This window comes from Arachis ipaensis, chromosome B3, assembly GCF_059453495.1.
Source record: "Arachis ipaensis isolate K30076 ecotype BB chromosome B3, ASM5945349v1, whole genome shotgun sequence".
Classification (NCBI taxonomy): Eukaryota; Viridiplantae; Streptophyta; class Magnoliopsida; order Fabales; family Fabaceae; genus Arachis; species Arachis ipaensis.
Genome location: NC_142438.1, coordinates 11,378,052 through 11,398,878, shown reverse-complemented (window position 1 = coordinate 11,398,878; position 20,827 = coordinate 11,378,052). Strand labels below are relative to the sequence as shown.

Sequence of the window (20,827 nt, the reverse complement as noted above, 5' to 3'; positions counted from 1 at the left end):
TGGGATTATGATTGTCAGTTAATGGGCTGGCTAAGGAGCAATTAAGGGATAAAGGGTTATATGATGGTTCAAGTTCTAAGCCCAATAACGGTAAAATGAGGAGCAAGAATGGGATAGGCCATGTGGGCCCACGCTCTAAGTGGACCGATCAGTTGGGGGACTTAGACAACGCTGCTGGACCGGGTGCGATGAGTTCGGGTCGGGCTTCTGGACTCCAGCAGCTTGGGGATGCGCCTGCTTCTGATCCCTTGGAGACTCTCCGCAACCTGGGAGGCGACACACATGGACATGTTTGTGAAGTGGAAGGCGCGGTATCCAGGATTCATTCTTCAAGTCCTTGTCTTGAAGCGAGGCATCTTGTGGAAGCCGGTAAAGAAGGTCCGCCCAAGCTGGGTGCTAATCGATTGGTGAAAGTAGGAGGAGCACTTGAACAGGATGGGGGTAGGGAGGCTGAAGGTCAAGGAAATCCATCTAGACGGTGAACCACGGGACTTGGTGGGTGTGCGAGGATTGACCATTAATAACAGAGTAATGAAGGCTGGAAGCGGAAGAGAGGCAGTGACAAAAGGGGGTCGCAGAGTGATAAAACATGGAGGGGCGTCAGTGGCACAAGGAAACGAGATGTTGGTATTCGGGCAGAACGGCAAACACTGTTAGGGTGATGATTCAGAAAAAAGTGGTCAACATTATCAAGAACTTACTAATACAGGCAGAGAAAGTGAAGCGACTCATGGCAGAAATTTTCCGAAAACTAATGATGAAAATGGATATGATGATGTTGAGGACAGAGTGGGGGGGGGGGGGGCAGAGCACTGGAAAACGGTGATCAAGCCAGTGACAACGGGTTATCAGAATTAGATGAACAGATGATAGAAAACAAAAAGACTTGGGAATTAGCAAAGGAGTCAGGAGCAGAGCTATATAATGAAGAAGATGATATTATGGCTATTCTCCAACAACAGAATGAAGAAATTGCTCAGAAAAAAAGACTGGCGAAACAGAAAGAAAAAGCTAGACGAAGCAGACCCAAAACTCAAAAAAGGGTGTGCAATATTTCTTTAAAATGATAGTTAGTTCTTGGAATGTTAGGGGGTTGAAGGGTGACGGGAAACTGAGGATGGTAAAGGAATTAAAGCGGAAATGTAGATTAAACATGCTAGGTCTGGTGGAGACTAAAAGGCAGGTAGTGACTAGTTTTGATGTTTCAAATATTTGGGGTAATGGCTGTGCGGGGTGGGACTATGTTGAGTCTATTGGTGCGTCTGGTGGATTGCTGTTAATATGGGATGAGGAGTTTTTTAAAATCAGAAATTCTTATAAAAGTGAGAGATGGCTGTGTGTTGAAGGGGTTATGCTGAAGAATAATTATAATTGTGCTTTTATGTTGGTTTATGGTGCACTTGCTAGAGATGAGAAGCTTGTTATGTGAGAAGAGTTGAGTTACATAGCTAGTTTATGTCAGGTTCCCTGTTGTTTCATGGGAGACTTTAACGAGATTGTACAGGTGGAAGAAAGATGTGGCACTGATAGACTAACCTTGTCGGCGAAAGATTTCAAGACTTGGATACATGACATGAGTTTGGTGGACTTGCCAATTTATGACCGGAAGTTTACATGGTTCAGAGGTCGATCCTGTAGTTGTATTGACAAGGCTCTGGTTAGTTTGGAATGGCTTGAGGAGTTTCCAAAGACTCGATTACGAGGGGGCCCAAGGGGTTTGTCTGACCACTGTCATCTCATTTTGGAAGATAAGCAGCTAAGAGATGGTCTGAGGCCGTTCAGAAGTCTTGACTCATGGTTTACGCATGAAGGATTCCTGAGGATGGTAAAGGAGGAATGGAGAGAATTAGGACAGGTGCAGTTCACAGATAAGTTGAAGGCTTTGACAGTCCCTCTGGGGAGATGGCATAAAGACAATTTTGGTGACATAGACAAGAAAATTATGAAGTTTGAGGAAGAGATTAAGAAGATTGATGATATGGTGGGTGATGGGGTCTATGATGGTACGGTGGAGGCAAGAAGGAGGGCGCTGGTGGCTTGTTGTGCGAAATGGTATGTGAGAAAGGAAATATATTGGAAGCAGATGTTGCGATCTAGACATGTGCGAGACATAGACAAGAACACGAGGTACTTCCACAATTTAGCTTTGGCGAGAAGGAGGAACAACAGGATTGATGCACTGGTCATTAACGGAAGATTGATAAGGAATCAAGCTAGGATTAAGATAGCGATTAGAGACTTCTACAAGGACTTATATCATCAGGAGGAGTCTCCAATGGTGGGGTTCAGAGACAGTCTGGTGGAAATGATCAGTGAAGAGGATGATTTGGCTTTGGAAGTGCAACCGACTTCTGAGGAGGTTAGAGGGGCAGTGTGGGATTGTGAATCCTCAAAGGCTCTCGGAAGTGATGGTTACAACATGAACTTCATAAAGAAGTGTTGGGATGAAATTGGTCCTGAATTCACGACAGCGGTGTTGGACTTTTTCCATTCTTCGAGGCTACCGGCGAATGCCAATCTCACATGGGTGGCATTGGCACCCAAATTCACTGGGGCAAAGGAAATCAAAGATCTCAGACCGATTAGCATGGTTGGGTGTCTGTATAAAGTCATCTCGAAGATGCTGGTTAGGAGAATGTGAGCAATAATGCCAGGGCTAGTAGGTGAGACACAGAGTGCCTTTGTCAAGGGGCGAAAAATTCATGATGGGGCTCTTATTGCTTGCGAAACAGTTCAATGGATAAAACTGAGGAAGAAGGAAGCGGTGATAATAAAGTTAGACTTCCAGAAAGCATATGATAGAGTCAAGTGGAGCTTTGTGGATCTTGTGTTACAGAAGATGGGGTTTGGACGAAGATGGAGGGGGTGGGTCATGAAGTGTATCAGTACATGCTCCATGTCAATCTTGATAAATGGTTCGCCATCTAAGCCGTTTAAGATGGAAAGGGGCCTACGACAAGGTAATCCACTGTCCCCCTTTCTATTTGTACTTGTTGTGGATGTCCTGCACAGGATGTTTGGGGAGGCGGTTAGGAACAGGCGCATATCTCCATTGCTGGTTTGTAGAGACCACATTGAGCTGTTGCATCTTCAGTTTGCGGATGACACTATTCTGTTCTACCCTCCAAAGAAAGAGACTGTTAAAAATTACAGGAGGATTCTTCGCTACTTTGAATTGATGTCAGGGTTAAGTATTAACTTTGACAAATCTAGCTTGATTCCTATTAACTGTGATGATCAGTGGGTACAGCGTATGTGCAGTGTGTTGGGCTGTCAGGAAGCCTCTCTCCCAGTTAAATACTTGGGGATTTCGCTGGGAGCTAACCCAAGATTGGTGAAGAATTGGAAGCCAATTATTGACAAAGTGGAGGAGAAACTTAGCATATGGAAAGCCAAGGTTATCAATAAAGCCGGTAAGTTGGTGCTCATCAAATCTGTGCTAAATAGCCTCCCTGTATATTATTTGAGTCTATATAAGATGCCAAAGGCTGTTGTAGAGAAATTGATTTCCTTACAGAGAAGATTTCTATGGAGCAATGAGGGTGGTAAGAATGGCATGGTCTTGGTTAGGTGGGAGGTGGTGCAGGCGCCCAAAAAGTTTGGTGGGTTGGGAGTCGGGGATGCAATGGTGCGTAATACAGCCCTTTTATTTAAGTGGTGGTGGCATTTTTTCAAAGGAGGAATGTCCCCTGTGGAAGAAGGTGGTTTGCTCTTGCAAAAACTTGGACCCAAATATGTTGTTGTCCTCCCAGGTTTTACCTGTCCGGGGGGACCCTGGAAGGATATATGCCAGATACAGTTCAAAGATCAACGAGTAAGGCAGAAGATTGTTACTGGGTTATCTATGGAGGTTGGTGATGGGAGAAGAACGCGCTTCTGGGAGGATGTCTGGTTGTGTGGAGGTTCTCTAAAAGATCAGTTTCCAAGGCTCTTCTCAGTTTCAAACCAAAGAGGATCCGTTATAGGGGATTGTGGGTTTTGGGATGGGGTTGAGTGGATATGGAACTTCCAATGGAGACGAGAGCTATTCCAATGGGAGTTGGATCTTGTGACGAACTACATGAGGCACTAAGATTAGTCAAACTAGCTTATGGCAGAGAGGATAGACTTCTATGGAAATTTGATAAACAAGGAGTTTTTCTACTAACTCTTTTGTGCAGGTATTACAGACGGAAATTATTTCGGAGGATATAACAAGCTATAGCTTTACTAGGACAATTTGAAAAGGGCTAGTTCCGCCAAGATTAGAACTGTTTTTCTGGTTTGTTTTGACTGGGAAGATCAATACAAAGGAGAGATTGAGTCGATTTGGGGTTATCAACCAGCAAGACATTGTTTGCATGCTATGTAATAAAGGAGTTGAATATGATCATCATTTGTTTCTGGGCTGTGATTTTTCTTGGCAGGTTTGGTGTGCATGGCTATCATTTGTTAGAAGGCAATGGGCATCCGCAGGGACATTGAAGGAACATTTCTTGAGTTGGACGGAGATATCCAGTAGCAAGGAAATGCGTAAAAGGTGGATGGTGTGCTTCTGTGCAATTATTTAGAATATATGGCTAGAAAGAAATAGAAGAATTTTTCAACATAAAGAAAAAGGGGTTGATGAGATTATCCATATGTCCTTCACAAGCTATAAGGAGCGGCTAGGTGTGGATCCATTTTGTTGCTGATGGCAATGCCGGAGATGACAAGGGGTAAATTTTAGCGTTCGTGGTGCTGGCTATTTCTTTTTTCTTTATCACTTATGTTGGTTCTTTTGTCGTTCTCTTACGCTCCACTTAGTGTGTTGAGATGCTTTCATTCAAAAAAAAATAGTGATAAATTTTTGAATAAAATTCTCATCTATAACAGATTAATTTTTACTTTACTAAATTAAGTAGCGTTAAAAATAATTAACCTTAATAATGTATGCTTTTTTTGTGACTGAAAATTTAAAACAATTAAATAGAAAAGAAAAATAAAGTCCTAAGGGATTAAGAAGGCGCAGGACGATCCCTCTGAATACTTATCTCAAACTCATTCTAATGTGCTAGGAGCTCTACATGCTGCGAATGCGATCTCAACGCCATTTTTGTTATGGTGTCTGCCACTGTGTTTGCATCTCACAGGATAAAGCGAAAATCAACACGCTATTTCCAAGTCACGATATCTCTGACTTTAAGCACCAAAGGATCTACACACCCGTCATTATCATGAGAATTGTTAACAAGAATGAAAACCTACAGACAATCCATTTCGCAAATCATATCTCTGTGCCTCAAGTTTCAAACTAAAAGAAATCTTCTTCAAATAGCAAACAACTCTCCTTGAAAAATATTGCAACTCTCTATTGTTCCCAAACAATCTCGTTGTCAATTTTCGTTCCAGTCTTTGTTAACACAGGCAAAATCAATTCGATCTACAGAACCAGAGTAACTAGCATCACAATTGATCTTAAAAGTACCCATCGAAAGAGGAACCCAAGAGCAACTAATCATAAAAGGAATAAAAACTCGTTGTAATTCAAAGATATTTCGAAATTCCTTCTCAAAAGCTAAAGTCATACGAGCCACTTTAAAAAGGGGCTAAGACTCATGATGGTTAAAAATGTCATTGTTCATAGCTCTCCAAATCCATCACATACCAAAAAAAAATCTAAAAAGATGCTCTTTGTTATGGGACAAAAATCAATTCTTGAAAAATCAGAAAATGATTGAAAATCTCTAGAGTCTCCTAAACAAATTGAGCTTTTGGACAATTTCAAATACAATGGAACAACTATCTATAGATAAAAAACCTCTCTTAAAATAAAAACAGCAGTGGACAGTGCCTCTCGCAGACAAAACTTGAATTCATAGTTATTATTTATTAATAATCTTGAAATATTATGTGTACAGTATTTTCTTCAACAAAATTAAGAATTTAGTTAATATGTATTTTGAAATCAGAATATATGTTAAAGTTATTTATTAAAAAATTATTATAAAAAAAATACAAAATTTAATTTTTTATGTAATTGTTGTATATTTATTAAAACAAAAATTAATAGTAATTTTAATTTATATTTTTAGAATATATATTAGCTAAATTTAAAATTAAATATCTCAAATTAATTTTAAAAATATAATGATGAATTGAATTTATCTTTTTATTTATTAGATGGTGGATGATATATCACAATATGATATATATTTCATATTATTTAACTGACAAAAAGATCATTCTAATTTATAATTATATTTTCAAAAACTAACTTAAAACTTAAAACTTTTCAATAATCCAAATAATGCACAGATATTTTTTAAAATTATTATGACTATCAATCCTAATTATTACTGAATTCATATGAGAAGTTGATTAGCTCAATCATTTATTTATGGGTCGTACTGCAAGAATCATATTTAATTAAATAAAAATAAGATATTATAATTCAATTGAACAAATGTCTATTATATGTAAAAAATATTATATATACCTTTTTTTATATTTTTTTATAGAGATTTGTTAACTTATATCCTAAAAGTATATAAATATTTTATAAAATTTATTATAAAAATTAATTTTTTAACGTTTTTAATATATTAAATACATAAAAAATATTAAAAAAAAATTACTATTATATTTTTTTGGTACAAATTAGTTAAATCTTTTTATATATATCTTTCACTTTTATTAATGATTGATATAATTTTTCATATATATATATATATACCCGTTGACCCTTTTGCAATAGCAATATTATACAGTAGTGAGACAAGGGACAAGGTCCGGTGATATAGATACTGAATTTATCATTGTACCACCTAAACATGGACACTCCATACACGTGGATAGGCCTCATGGGCACTTCCATCTTCCTCCATTTCTATTGTCAGAAGATGGGATAGTTTAAACTTTTGTCTTGATAATACTGTAGCTGGTTATTTACTCCTTTCAAGTTTCAAGTTCTCAATTTCCTAACTTTCTTCATTATTACTTGTACTATATCAAATTTATGGCACAACTATCCATTAATATTTTATTTTATCAGGTTATTATGTAGCTTTGATTGCTATCTGCTGTGTAAGCTGTCTAGAAGAAAAAGGACTTGACAATTAGTACTTATGTTAAAATATTAAACCCTATTTTGGTACTGTAATTGAGTCAAATATAAAAACAAAATTGTGCAAATTTGTAATCCATGAATAGTGTATTAGGAGAGTATATTGCTGTCCAAATAATTACTAGAGAAAATTTTAATAACATACTTATGAGAGTATATCTCTCATTTCTCTCATCAAAGTTACTACCTGTATTTTGCTTTTTAAAGCATACATATATATCAAGTTTAAAACTAGATACATTTTCTAAGTGGATCTGTTTAGGGTTTAAAGCATCACATGCATGACCATTATGTTTGTAGCTAAGATTTCTCTTAAAAAACCAGCAAAATTTCTATATATTTTAATAAGAGAAAGTCTAAAAAACTAATTCTATATATAACCAATGAATCAAATTTTCAAAAAATTATGATTTTAAAATTTGAAAAACTAGTTTTACGCCCCTTCACCTCTCTTCACCTTTCCATCCTTGCCGCCTCTCCCTCCACGTTTTTTCTTCTTGGGATCACCTTTGAAATTTCTTGTACAATGATTTTAGATTTTTTTTTGTTAGATTTTGAATGTTCTTTTTTATGATTTTAGATATTTTCTATTAAGTTTTGGATGTTATTTTTTAAAAATAAACATCCGAAAACTAAGAAAAAGAAACATCTAAAACTATATAAAAAAATCATCCAAAATCTAAAAAGAAAAAACATCGAATACATAAAAGGAAAAAGAAGACAAGACATGGAGGGAGAGGAGAACAGAGGTTTGTGTTACCATGTTTGTGATGTCACATCCGACTACAGTGACTGCTGGTGGAGGACCTGTGGCTGCTGGTGGCGGAAGAGGACATGTGACTACTAGTGATGGGAGGTGATGCGTTGTTGATGGTGGCCGTCCATACACTAGTTGACTCCATAGTTGATACCTTAGTTGGTTAGCTAGCGGGATTGATTTAATAAGTCTAATATTCCAATGATGCATGGCTTATGTTATGCTCATTTTGGATGGACCAGGACCACCTTCCAAAATCTAAATAAGTTACCCAAACACGGCACTTGATAGAAGCCAAGAAAAATGCACTACCAAAGACTCTTTATGAAATTGATTCTTATTCCAAATTTCTAATTTGATAACTGGCATGACCAAAATTAAATCCTCTTACTGACGTTCTATATACTGATACAAATTATTCAATATTCAACATGATAAATCTCCCCTGAAGTAGAAGACAACAAAAAGCTACAAGAACGCTCACCACATCCACTGTCACAAATAATATAATATTTTCTACCAATACTTTTGATACAATAGACCCAACATCACAGCAATTATTATCTTCAACAAACGAATCATTGCTCTTGTGGAGTCTCAAATCTCGTTGGGGTATCAATTCCCATCATACAGCAAAGGCCAGAGATCAGGATTATTAGCAAAACGATTCCCTGAAATATAAACATGATAGTATGAATGGAAGGGTTCATAGACAACGACCTACACCATTTCAAGTTCAGTTGATGCAAGAAAATAAAACTTAAACCATATTCTTTCTACAGACATTTAGCGAGGTCTATAAAAGCTAAGCATGCAAAGGTTATGAATGCCGCTGTATTGTTATATTCCAGATTTTCACAACTTAGATTGAAAGAGAACAGTTTTATAAGGAAAGATGCCGCATGATAATGGACAGAAAGTAATAGCATAATCAAAATTTTACCAAATGTATATCGATTTCTAGGGAAGCGAATAGCAAAAAAGAAACCGAAATGGCTAAGATCCCAAGATGGGATGCTGAAAATGTCTAAATGTGTTACCGGCGGTGCAAATTAACGTGATCACATCATCAGACTATTAGAACTGTATGCATAGAGTTAGAAACAGGAAGCAGTTTACACATGCATGTGCCGAGAATGCAATCGGAGAACCACAGAATTTAATCACCAAAATGGAAGGAACAAAAAATACCAGAGGAAAAGTGAAATGAAAGAGCAGAGTAATAATGGTTACTTAATCATATTTTACTCATGAGACGAAAGAAAATATACAAGCATCCCCATCCAGCATATAGTTGAATGTGTAAAATGGACAAAGAAACTTACCACTAAAATTCCCTCCAGAAGAGAGGACTTAATCTGGCAGACTCTATCGCAAACTGTGGAATTGGCTGTCAGTGACGCATTTGTGGTTTCTTCTAGAAACCTTTGTAGTTCCCTGTAAGAAGGATACCGGACCAACCTGGAGGGATCTGACACATAAAGAACTGCATATTTGGCCCCAGATTTATCAACAGAGCTGACAAGCCCAGATAAAACTTCACCTGCATATATACAGCAAAACCAAGCAAGCATTTAGCAGAGGGTAAAATCATATCTAGCAAACCCATAACTTTTTAGTGGATATACCTTCAGATTTTGGCTTCTCATCAATGTTAAGAGGTTGAGAACCTCCATTACAGAACACAAGCAAATCTGTTTTCCCAGTACGACTCCCTTCCATCTTCTTGTTCAAATATTCCTGTAAAGTTACAATTAAGCAATAAATATCTTCAGATCACTGACACAGGACCCAACATTCGACAACAGATGATGTTACATGATTTTTCTGATTACCTGAACAGAGTGAAAAGCAGCACTGTCTTCATCATTTGTATCATCCATGGAGCAAGATCCAAGGAATACAACTTTGCCAATTCCCAAATCATCTCCACAGGATTCAGCGAATCCTGAAACCAATTGTTTTTCCAAATTCTCATCCTCTGATGAAGAAACATATGGAAATGCCATGGAAATGTTGGACCTGGTGAAAGACAGCTGTTCATGACAGTAAAGCAGTGTCCGAGTCAAAAAGCTTATCTAGTTACAATCATGGATTTGAGTTTACTATGTGTGGAAACTTCATAGATTGTATGTCACAAGTCTCTCACCTTGAGCAAGTCTAAAAGAGTTGAGTCTTCATGATTGCTCATGCTTAAATCTGACGATTGTAACTACACAGAAAAAATGTAACAAGTTTATTAAATAATCATGCTGCATCACCGACAGGAATCTCAGGAAAGTTGCAACACGAACTGCTTACATAGACAGTTAAATATATTACCTCTCTACCAATGAATAAAAGGGCCAGATCCAAAGGCTCCTGAAATTCCTTTCCATTGCACTACTCAAAACAAAAAAGGTTTTATATTTAGAAATTGCAACCACAAAAGCAACAATGATGGAGACAGCAAAATCAAAGAAAAACTTGCAAAAAATACAGAAAAAAAAATAAGGGGGGGGAGGGGACCCCGCCTCCAAAATGAGTATTGCTGAATATACATAACAAGAAACCATCATAGAATACCAGAAAATTTGACCAGCCAGCTTCAGCTAAAACAGACTTTGCTAGATCTTTTGGAGAAATGATCTGATAATTTACAGAATCCTTCATGCCATTTTCTGAAACCCTGTAATGATACAAGAACATATAAATTATTTGTCGAATTGATGTACTATACAATGCAAACATTAGTTGAAACCTAGAGTAAAATCAAGAACAATTTACAACCCTTTTCCTACATGTAGCGGCTAAATCAACAAGTATATGACATGTATATTTTTAAGTTTGCATTTAACCTTGTTCAACATTTTCTGCTTACCTGCTTGTTTCATCTATCTTTCTAAACCGTTCTACAACTTCAAATTTCAGTAAGCTTTCTCAAATAATCCAGAAAATCGATCTACTGTTTAGTCATATCAACAAACCAAAACCCGGATATAATGCCAACGGGTTCCTAAACATAAGTCCTAATGTTAGCATAGGTTTTTCTCTATTTCCCTTGATTTCTTTTGCACAACTTGAAAACCCTTTTTACATAATTACATCTAGTTGGCTCCCTTTCCAAGTTTTGATACTCCCCTTTAACCCCTAGAAATCCCTAAACAGTTTAATGAAAACCTATGCATAAAACCTTCCTTCTACCCAATGATAAGCTTCAAGATCAACACAACTAAATCTAATGATGATTACCATTATCCACATCATCAACCAAACATACCACTATACGTCATCTAAGTATCACAATCTAATGATCTATTTTCTTACTTGACATATAAAAAATATATATTTTTGTCAAACAAAATTTTATAGTTACAAAATATTTAGCAAAAGAATTAGGCATTACAGGTCATAATGGGAAGACCAAAGAAATGCAGGGACCGTAGAAGGAACTGCCAACAATCCATTTGGAACAATAGCAACAAGAAGCAAAGCAAGCAGCGTGAACGGAACCACCTTCATTGCTTTATCTTCTTCCTTCTCCCTAACACAATAACCAAAATCAGTTCCACTTGCTCACAAGAATCCAAATGCACACCATACAAAATTGGATACACATAGATAGATTGAGGGAATCGCATGATACGGATCGATCAACTCTAGATCGAATCGAAGCATCTAAAGTTGAAGACTTTTGGGGAAAAGGACGGAGATTCAATAATCGAATTCGGCAAATTTCGATGGCAGGAGTCATAGATCGGAGAGAAGCCACCAGAAGATTAACAGAATTAAAAAGAAAAAACAGAAAAACCTAACTTACCACTTTGTTCTTCGTCGTCGTCTTCGTTTTCTTTTCGGATTGGTTTCGATTCAATAGTCTCTTTGAAGATTGCAGAGCTCACCACCCTCTGCGTGCTGAATTGGGAATTATGAATGGTGATACTGTCCAAAATTTATGATTAGTTTAGACATTCATATTTCACATTCGAAGCCCTGAAAATATGAAATAAATATTAAAAAAAAAATCTCTAGTAGATATCTGATTTTTTTTTCTTTTTTATTATTTTCAGGCTTGAGACATGTTTATTTTTTGGGATTATCTTTTATCATATTCTTAAATGATTATTTATATATAGATATAAAAATTAGTTATTTTTACTGGAATAATAATATATAATTAAATATACATACAAAAGAAATTAACAATTAACTTTTTAATAAACAACAGAGGTTGAATGAATTCAAGAACATGTAGGTCTTTTTTCCTCTCTTAATTTAAGAAATACGTTAAATAATTAAAAAAAATATTACAAAATATTTGGGGAAAATAGTAAGAGTCATACATTAAGTCATTGAGATAATTCTCTATATAAAAAAAAGTATGGAAGAAAATTACAAGGGAAGCAGCTTCTATTTTAAGGTTTGGAAACTTAAAAACTCTCCAACAATTACACATGCCTGTTGAACACATTTATCTTTTGCATAGCTTGTTCAAGCCTATAAATCCAGAGGAGAAGAATATTCACCGCAACGTATAAGAATTCTATTAGGCTATCTTATGCTTATAGTTATTTCGCTTGAAAAAACAGATTGCAGACCAACATGCTGCTCCACCACAATTTCTAGGTTAAAAGATAACATTTTTGCAAAGATAAGAAATAAACAACCAAGAGTTCTCTCCAAAAAGTGAATGAATCATAACAATATGATATGATAATTCCGGGTAAACAAAATTTTCTACAATTACAGTATCATCATTGGCCATCAAATCCTAGATTACATCACAGGTGATGCATTACAAGATTGAACCAACTTTAAGAATTTATTGAGGGAACACCAATTATCCTCACAAAAAATACCCATATAGAGGGAAAGATGTTGAAAGTATTAACGCTTGACCCATTGGAAGCTTTTTCTTGCTTTAGCCTTTCCTGGTTTTTTCCTCTCTACCACTCTTGCGTCCCTTGTCAGGAAGCCAGCTGATCAAAATTCAAGAAATACTCCATTAGTATATCATCGTAGCACAACACATATTCAAGTCAAAAAATGAGGAGATTCACATGGCTAACAAAGAATAATACATGTTGCAATGAATTTCAACTTGGGAGGTTTGATATGAGCCAATATAAACATGGTCACAAACTATAATGCTTGAGTATAGCTCAAACAAGTAATGAACATGGTCACAAAGGCTGAAAGGTTATACCGTTTCTTAGTGCAGGACGCAAATCTGGTTCCCAGCTTTGCAAAGCCTTGCTGATTCCCAATCGTATTGCTCCAACTTGACCTATTGTCATGAAAAAACCAGTTTCTTAATAAAATGAATGACAATTGAACCCTTATATGTTACCAACTAGGCACTTCTGTGCAAATTCCACTCAAATTATTATCCTTAGTTTATAATTATCATCCACTGGAAGTTGAATAGAAGTGCAGCCAACTTCACAAAGCACAAGTTTTTTTAATTTAACGGCATTCTTAAAGAAACAGAGAAATTACTGCAGTGTAAATATAGAAACTGATGCCATTCATGGGAATTATGCATTTATAAGAAAACTAAGTCATTGACCATACCTGAAACACCGCCTCCTTTTACAGTACAACTGACATCCCAAAGTCCTAATGTCTTTGTCTCGGAGAAAGGTCGAAGGAGAGTAGCACGATGCTCAAGCATAGGGAAATAAACATCAAATTCTTTATCATTAACAATAAATTTACCATCACCAGGTTGAACCCAGACACGTGCTATGCTACATTTTCTTCTTCCAGTTCCATAAGCACGTCCTTTCTCGTCAACTTGTCTCACTCTTGCTTTTGCAGCTTCCTCTTGCTTTAGACGCTCCATTTCAGCTCTAGTGGATTTTCTAGTATTCCTCTCATAGCGCATGTCTTCTATTACTCTAAGAGGGGGCAATCCCTCGACTCCTTCTAAGTCTTTCAACGCAATCAAACTGTCAAGCATTTCATCCGTGATTCCAGAAGCAGCAATCAAATCACCAAAAGCTCGGTTTGGGCCTGTTGTACCACATCAGGTTCAAGAAAACAAAACAACTCCATCATGATGACAATGTGCAAAGTTAAAAAGAAACAATCCCACATAAATAACAAATGCAGCTTCACTATCATTCTGAGTAATCTCTTGGAAATTAAAACCATATATAATAAAAGTTAGAGCCCCGGATTCTCAAAATGCCAGAAACAATAAATCTAGAAGAAATCAGAACTATAAGATGGCATCAGCTCATGAGCAACTTCAGTTATCATCAAAAGATAATCCAACATTCACATTTACATTACACACAATACCAGCACCTAACTATTCTCTAGACCAAGCATGGCAGAATCAACAACAACCAAGAAATATGCACAATTAATAAAAGAATAATATATAAATACTCAAATAAATAAAAGGTTGAATCATAGTATAGTAACCTTTGAGTACAGCAGTGAGCTCTTTCTCTTCCTTCTCAAGCTTCTCAATATCTTCTTTACTTCTTTCACCTTCCACAGCACTGAACTCACCCTTCATCCCTTCAATATTATCGTCTTGAAAAACAAACACATCATCTTCCTTCACTTCATCACCATCCTTCTCCTCCTTCAAGCTCCAAGGTTGAAAATCCGATGCACCCACCCCAAGGTGCCCACCAGAACCATCTTTTACTTTATTTTCCTCATTATCAATCCCTTTGAATATTGAACTCTCATCTTCATCATCAACACCCTTCTCTTGCAAGTACCATTTCTCCTCCTCCACCACCTTATTCTCCTCCTTCCTCCCCAAAGGAAAACCTTCTTCTTCTCCTCCTCGATTTTCCCCCGGAGGCATGTTGTTCATTTCTTCATCGTCGAAGAAAGCAGGGAAATTTTCTTCAGTGTCGCGAAAGTCCTTCCACGCGGGTGGAGAATACGGGTCCTTCCCCTTGCCATTGTTATTGTTGTTGGTGGAGAAGGGTTTGGGAGTGGCGGTGAAGAAGGGATTGAGGGGCAAATTGGGGATTTTTGTTTGCGGCGGGAACGTGTAGGGTTTTGGGGAGGGAGAGAGGAAGCGTCTGAGATGGGAGTAGGGTTTTGGAATCAAACGAGAAAGCATGGTGATATATGTTGTTGTTGTTGACGGAAGGTTTCATTCATTCATTCATTGGTAGTGGACGGCGGCGATTGGAGGCTGATGCGGCGGCGGAACGGTGGCGATCGGAGGAGGGAGAGTGGGAAGAGCTGGAAATGAGTGGAACTGCTAACAGGCAAGAGTGAGCAAGCTCATTAGGTTATGAGAGCCACTCCCTATACGCTGTCGTTTCGCGAAGATTTTTATTTTAATAATCGGATTTTGTTGTAAAATAAATAAATAAAAAAAATAAATATAAAATAACGAAGGAAATGAATATTAGTCCTCTTTTTTTAATATTCAAGTTCATTTTATTATTAGTATTCATTAATATTATTATTTTAATATAATTTAGATAATTCATATATATTCACTTTGTATTTTTTTTATGACTATTTACTAATAGTATATGTTACAGCGTATATCTATATATAGAGAAAAAAGTGTTTTATATTGGTATTGTGTGTTATTTATCTCAAACCACACTACTCTATTTATACGAATTAATACTCAAAATAGTCTCTGAAATTTGATCCCAATTCAATTTAGTCCTTTAATTTTCAATTGACCCAAATTATACCCTAAAATTTTAAAGCGTGACTCAAGTTAGTTCTACCATTCATTTCTGTCACCGAAGAGATAATGTGACATGATTAAACGACGTTGTTTTGCTATTTGCGCCTAAACAACGTCGTTTTACTCCTCCCCCTCTCCTCAACCTCCCCACCATTTTGATGCCACCACCTTCAATCATACTTTTCCAACCCCACCATTCTTACTACCACCCCCTCCTCCTCCTCTTCACCTCCTTCTCATCTACCACTCCACCGTCATCCCACCACTCCTTTTTCTATCTCCTTCTTTCTCCACCTCCTTAGCCAAAGAATACCGCAAAGAAAATTCGACCATTCAAAAACTCTCACCCTCATTACAACTAAGAAACTCGACAACGAATGAAGACTCAAAATTTCATCATCATTGTCGTCACCATCATCAGTCTCACCTACGTGTTCCACCACCCCCAACAAATAGAAGCAGTGGCGAGTTAAGGTGGAAGTGGGTTGAGATTTATTGTTGGAGTCATGGCTGCTTGAGGTCATAGAATTAAGTTGTTCCATTTGTCATTGTATTAATTGTGTGAGAAGAAGAAAAAGAGAAAAAGGGAATGGAGGGATTTACTAATCAAATGGAGGAGGAAGAAAAAGAAGAGGGAGGAGGTGAGGAAGAGGAGGGTGGTGGTGGTGGTGGTGGTGGTGGTGGTGGGGTTGGAAAGGTATGATTGAGGGTGGTGGAAGGTTTAGACATTGAGGAGGAGGAAGAAGAAGAGGGGGAGGAGTAAAACGACATCATTTAGGCGCAAACAACAAAACGACATCGTTTAATCATGCTACATTATCTCTCCGGTGACGGAAATGAACGGAGGGGTCAACTTGAGTCACACCTTAAAATTTCAGGGTATAATTTTGGTCAATTGGAGGGCTAACTTGAGTTAGAGGTCAAATTTCAGGAGTCATTTTGAGTATTAACTCCTATTTATACACATACAAGAGTTATTATTTTCAAACCTCATTAAATATAATCTCTCTTGATAACATGAATCTCCCAACATTGAAAAAATGAGCCACTCATATTGTGAAAGAACTCATGAATATCCATATCACAACACTCCTCTTTGGATGTCTATTTAGAATTATGTTTCATTGAAACCTAACTAAAGAAAAACTCAATGAAAAAAATTTTAGTGAAAGAAAAAAGAGTACAGTATCCTTTGTGATAGGACTGTCTCGTTAAAAATATTCTCAAGAAAAACTCAATAGGGATAAGAAAATTCTCTGGTGCTGAGGCATAGATTCCTCCGCATATGTTGATGAAAACGTGTTAAGTTGGAGTGTGCTGTTGATGTGTGAACAGCTTCTCCGTAGCTGCAGCATGTACTTGGAGGGTTCAGACGTAGGTTCGCACTTCAGAAGAGATGTGATGTAGGTTTCAATAAAACATTGCATTAAGCAATGCTAATCAATTTATGTTAACAAAGTAATTATAATATTTATTTATTTGCAATATGGACCTGGACACCAATATGTCAACAGTAAGAACTAACGGACCATAGAAAAGAGGTTGGGATATGTTAACATTTTTTATTAGTTTTATATGAAGAAAAGATATGAATAAAAAATTAAAAAAAACTATTGAACCGTTTCATTTTTTAGAAAACTATTTATTATACATAATTTACCAAAAAAAAATTAATTTTTAAAACCTAAACTACTCATTTTACATTTTAATTAAAATATAAATAACCTGTCATGCTAAGAAATTTTACTTTTATTTAATTTTATATACATTTAATAATAAAAAGAGTGAATTCTCTTATAACATTTGTATTTATTGATATGTTAGTATTTATAACGTGAAACTAGAATTGTATATAAATAAAAAAAATAAACATGTATATAAAAAATATGTTTATATGAAATAATAGAAACTTATATTACAATTATTTTTTTTGTTTTCTTTTTAAAATAACTAATTTTTTATATATTTTTTAATTCAATTTTGAGACAGTATTAGAATAAAGATTTTATACATCTATTAATTATGTACTGTAATAAAAAAATTTATACATTCATTACGTAAATAATTATCTAAAAGAATAAATATAAAAATTAAATTATTATATAAAAAATATACATATATATTTTAAAATATCAAAATAAACTACCATGCTTTTAAATAATTATTCTAGTACTCATTATAATTTTCAATTATTAATTACCTTCAAGGCCAAATAAATTTCTTAACTATTATTGTTTTCAAAAAATTGGACTACATACCTACATTTTTTGGACACTAAAATAAATTCTTTTTTATATTTTTTGAGACAAAAAGAGTCCAACTCTGATTGACTTGCCCATAATAATTCACGACCCATACAATATTTTTACATCCATCCAGTCCAAACACCAAAACAAAAAAATTTCATTACTATTATATTATACTTATTTTCCTAAACTAAATTCATTACTTTTTTCTTAATCTCGTTGTTAATAAGAGAGTCTGACACAAGCCTTCTGAACCCTGGAATCCTCTCCTGAACTGCCTGCTTCCAACGGGAGCGCCTTGAACCATGATGAACATTTTAACGAGACACGTGTAGCCACCACCATGTGATATGCACTCCTCCTTAGATGTCCATTTAGAATTATGTCTCATTGAAACCTTACTAAAGAAAAATTCAATGAAAAAACTTTAGTGAAAGAAAAAAGAGTACAGTATCCTTTGTGATAGGACTGTCTCGTTAAAAATATTCTCAAGAAAAACTCAATAGGGATAAAACCTGATCAAGAAAAAAAGAGTATAGCCTCCCCCTCTTGTCAACATTATTTAATATTTCGAAATCGGCACATCCCAATCTGATGTACCAATCTTTCAAAGGAAGATTTTGGAAGTGACTATAAATAAATCTGCCAAATTATTACTTGAACTGATCTGTTGGATATCAATTGTTCTTTGATTTTGAAGATCATAAATGAAGGAGAATTCTCGAGAAATATGCTTTGTTCTATCACCTTTGATGTATTCACCTTTAAGTTAAGTAATGCATGCTGTATTATCTTTAAACAGAATAATTGGTACTAGTTTATGATCAATGAGTCTACATGATAACAGAATATATTAGATTAAACTCCTTAGTAAAAAACATTCGCGACTTGCTTCGTGTATCGCTGGTATTTCAGCATAATTAGAGGATATTGCTGCTATCGTCTGTTTTGTAGACCTCCATGATATAATTGTATCACCATATGTGAATAGGTATCTTGTTTCAGATCTTCCTTTGTGTGGATCAGACAAGTATTCTGCATCTGCATAACTAACTAATTGTGACTTGGATTCATATGAATAAACAATCTCATATCAACTGTTCCATACAGATATCGAAAGATTTGTTTGATTATATTCCAATGTTTTCTTGTTGGAGAGGAATTATACTTTGCTAGTAAATTCACAATAAATGATATATCAGGTAGTTTATTATTAGCAAGATAATTAGTGCTCAAATGACACTGAGATATGGTACTTCAAGATCAATGATATCTTCATTTTCTTCTTTAGGACGAAATTGATCCTTTTTCACATCTAATGATCGTACGATCATTGAAGTACTTAATGGATGTGACTTATCTATATAAAATTTCTTCAATATTTTTTCTGTATATTTTGTTTGATGAATAAATATTCTATTTTTTATATGCTCAATTTGCAGGTCGAGACAAAATTTAGTATTTCCAATATCTTTCATCTCAAACTCTTTTTTTAGAACTTTTATAATTGTTGGAATCTCTTCAGGAATTTCAATAATATTTAAATCATCAACATACACAGCAATTATAATGAATCTAGATGCAGATTTTTTATGAAAATACATGAGTAGATATCATCATTTTTAAATCCGTTTTGGCCAGATACTCAATAAGACGATTATATCACATTCGTCCAAATTGCTTTAGACCATATAAAGATCTTTGTAATTTGACTGAGTGTAATCCATTTGAATATTCATTGGATGGCTTAGATATCTTTAGTCCTTTGGGAATTTTCATATAGATATCACGATCTAATGATCCGTATAAATAAGCTATCACTACATCCATTAGATGCATATGTAGTTTATGGTATGCGGATAAATTGATCAAATAATGTAATGTTATTACATCTACTACAAGATAATATGTTTCTTCAAAATATATAACGGGCCTTTGTGAAAAATCTTGTGCCACAAGTCGAGCTTTATAGCGTACAACTTTATTTTTCTCATTTCGTTTTCTCATAAAAACTCATTTGTATCAAAAAGGTTTTGCATCTTCTGATGTACTGACTACAGGTCAACAGACTTCAAATTTTGCGAGTCTAACTTAGCCTTCATAGCTTCTTTCTATTTTGACCAATCATTCATTTGTCGATATTTTTCGACTATGTTTAGCTCAAAATCCTCACTTTCATGCATGATATGTAGTGCCACATTATATGCAAATACTTTCATTGACAATTATTTTATTTCGATTTTATTTTTCTCCTGTAAAAATATAATTTATCGAGATCTCATCATTTTTACAATTTTCAGAATTTTCAAGTATCTGAACATTTTCTGACGTCAAAACTATATTAGAATTTTAGACACGTACTAGTGTCTTTTCTATGTCTTTATCCTTTTCAATAGGAGTACCATTTATCTTAGTAATATCAAATGCATATCTTCTTTTTCGAGGATTTTTTTTTGAACCAATTGGTCTACCACGTTTCTGGCGTGTACTCGTTTCAGTAGCTATTTGTCCAACTGGAACATCAATTTGAATTTGAACATTTTCAGCTGATATGTAGGATTTGGTTATCCTCTTTGTATCAGAAAATATATCAGGTAATTCATTTGTTATTCTTTGCAAATGTATAATCTTTTGAACTTCTAGTTTACATTGTCCTGATCGTGGGTCTATATGCATTAACAATGATGCATTTCAATTGAGTTCTTTCTTAAGTGGCTTATTCACTATTCCCCTCCCCCAATGTTGTTGGAAATATTGATTCATTAAAATGACAATTTGCAAACTGAGCTTTAAATACATCTCCTATTTGTATCTCGAGATACCTCACCATAGAGGAAGAATCATATCCCACATAAATCTCCAATTTTTCTTGGGGTTTCATTTTGGTACGAGAAGGTGGGGGCAATTGGAACATATATCGTACACCTAAATATTCTCAAATGAAAAATATTTGGCTGGTAGTCAAAAGCTAATTGGAGGGGAGAGAATTGATGGTAACTTATTAGCTTCAAATGAATAAGACTGCAGCATGTAAAATCGCATGCCTCAAATAGAAATAGGGAGACTTGTTCTCATAA

The 20,827-nt window shown here is 35.3% G+C and overlaps 2 protein-coding genes across 2 annotated transcripts; both read right to left on the bottom strand.

The window, feature by feature from the left end:
- Nucleotides 1–8,162: 8,162 nt before the first annotated feature.
- Nucleotides 8,163–11,918, bottom strand: LOC107629553 (2-C-methyl-D-erythritol 4-phosphate cytidylyltransferase). Its single transcript, XM_016332371.3, has 9 exons — nucleotides 11,641–11,918; nucleotides 11,227–11,364; nucleotides 10,407–10,509; nucleotides 10,164–10,223; nucleotides 9,991–10,053; nucleotides 9,677–9,877; nucleotides 9,470–9,581; nucleotides 9,167–9,384; nucleotides 8,163–8,512 (listed from the first exon to the last, which is right to left on the bottom strand). The coding sequence occupies exons 2-9, from the start codon at nucleotides 11,340–11,342 to the stop codon at nucleotides 8,420–8,422; spliced, it is 966 nt and encodes a 321-aa protein (XP_016187857.1). The 5' UTR covers nucleotides 11,343–11,364; nucleotides 11,641–11,918; the 3' UTR covers nucleotides 8,163–8,419.
- A 575-nt stretch (nucleotides 11,919–12,493) lies between these two features.
- LOC107629554 (Ribosomal protein S5 domain 2-like superfamily protein) lies at nucleotides 12,494–15,120 on the bottom strand. The gene is made up of 4 exons (XM_016332372.3): nucleotides 14,253–15,120; nucleotides 13,395–13,835; nucleotides 13,027–13,107; nucleotides 12,494–12,799 (listed from the first exon to the last, which is right to left on the bottom strand). Exons 1-4 carry the CDS (start codon nucleotides 14,911–14,913, stop codon nucleotides 12,708–12,710), a joined length of 1,275 nt encoding a protein of 424 aa, XP_016187858.1. The 5' UTR covers nucleotides 14,914–15,120; the 3' UTR covers nucleotides 12,494–12,707.
- Between the last annotated feature and the right edge of the window lie 5,707 nt (nucleotides 15,121–20,827).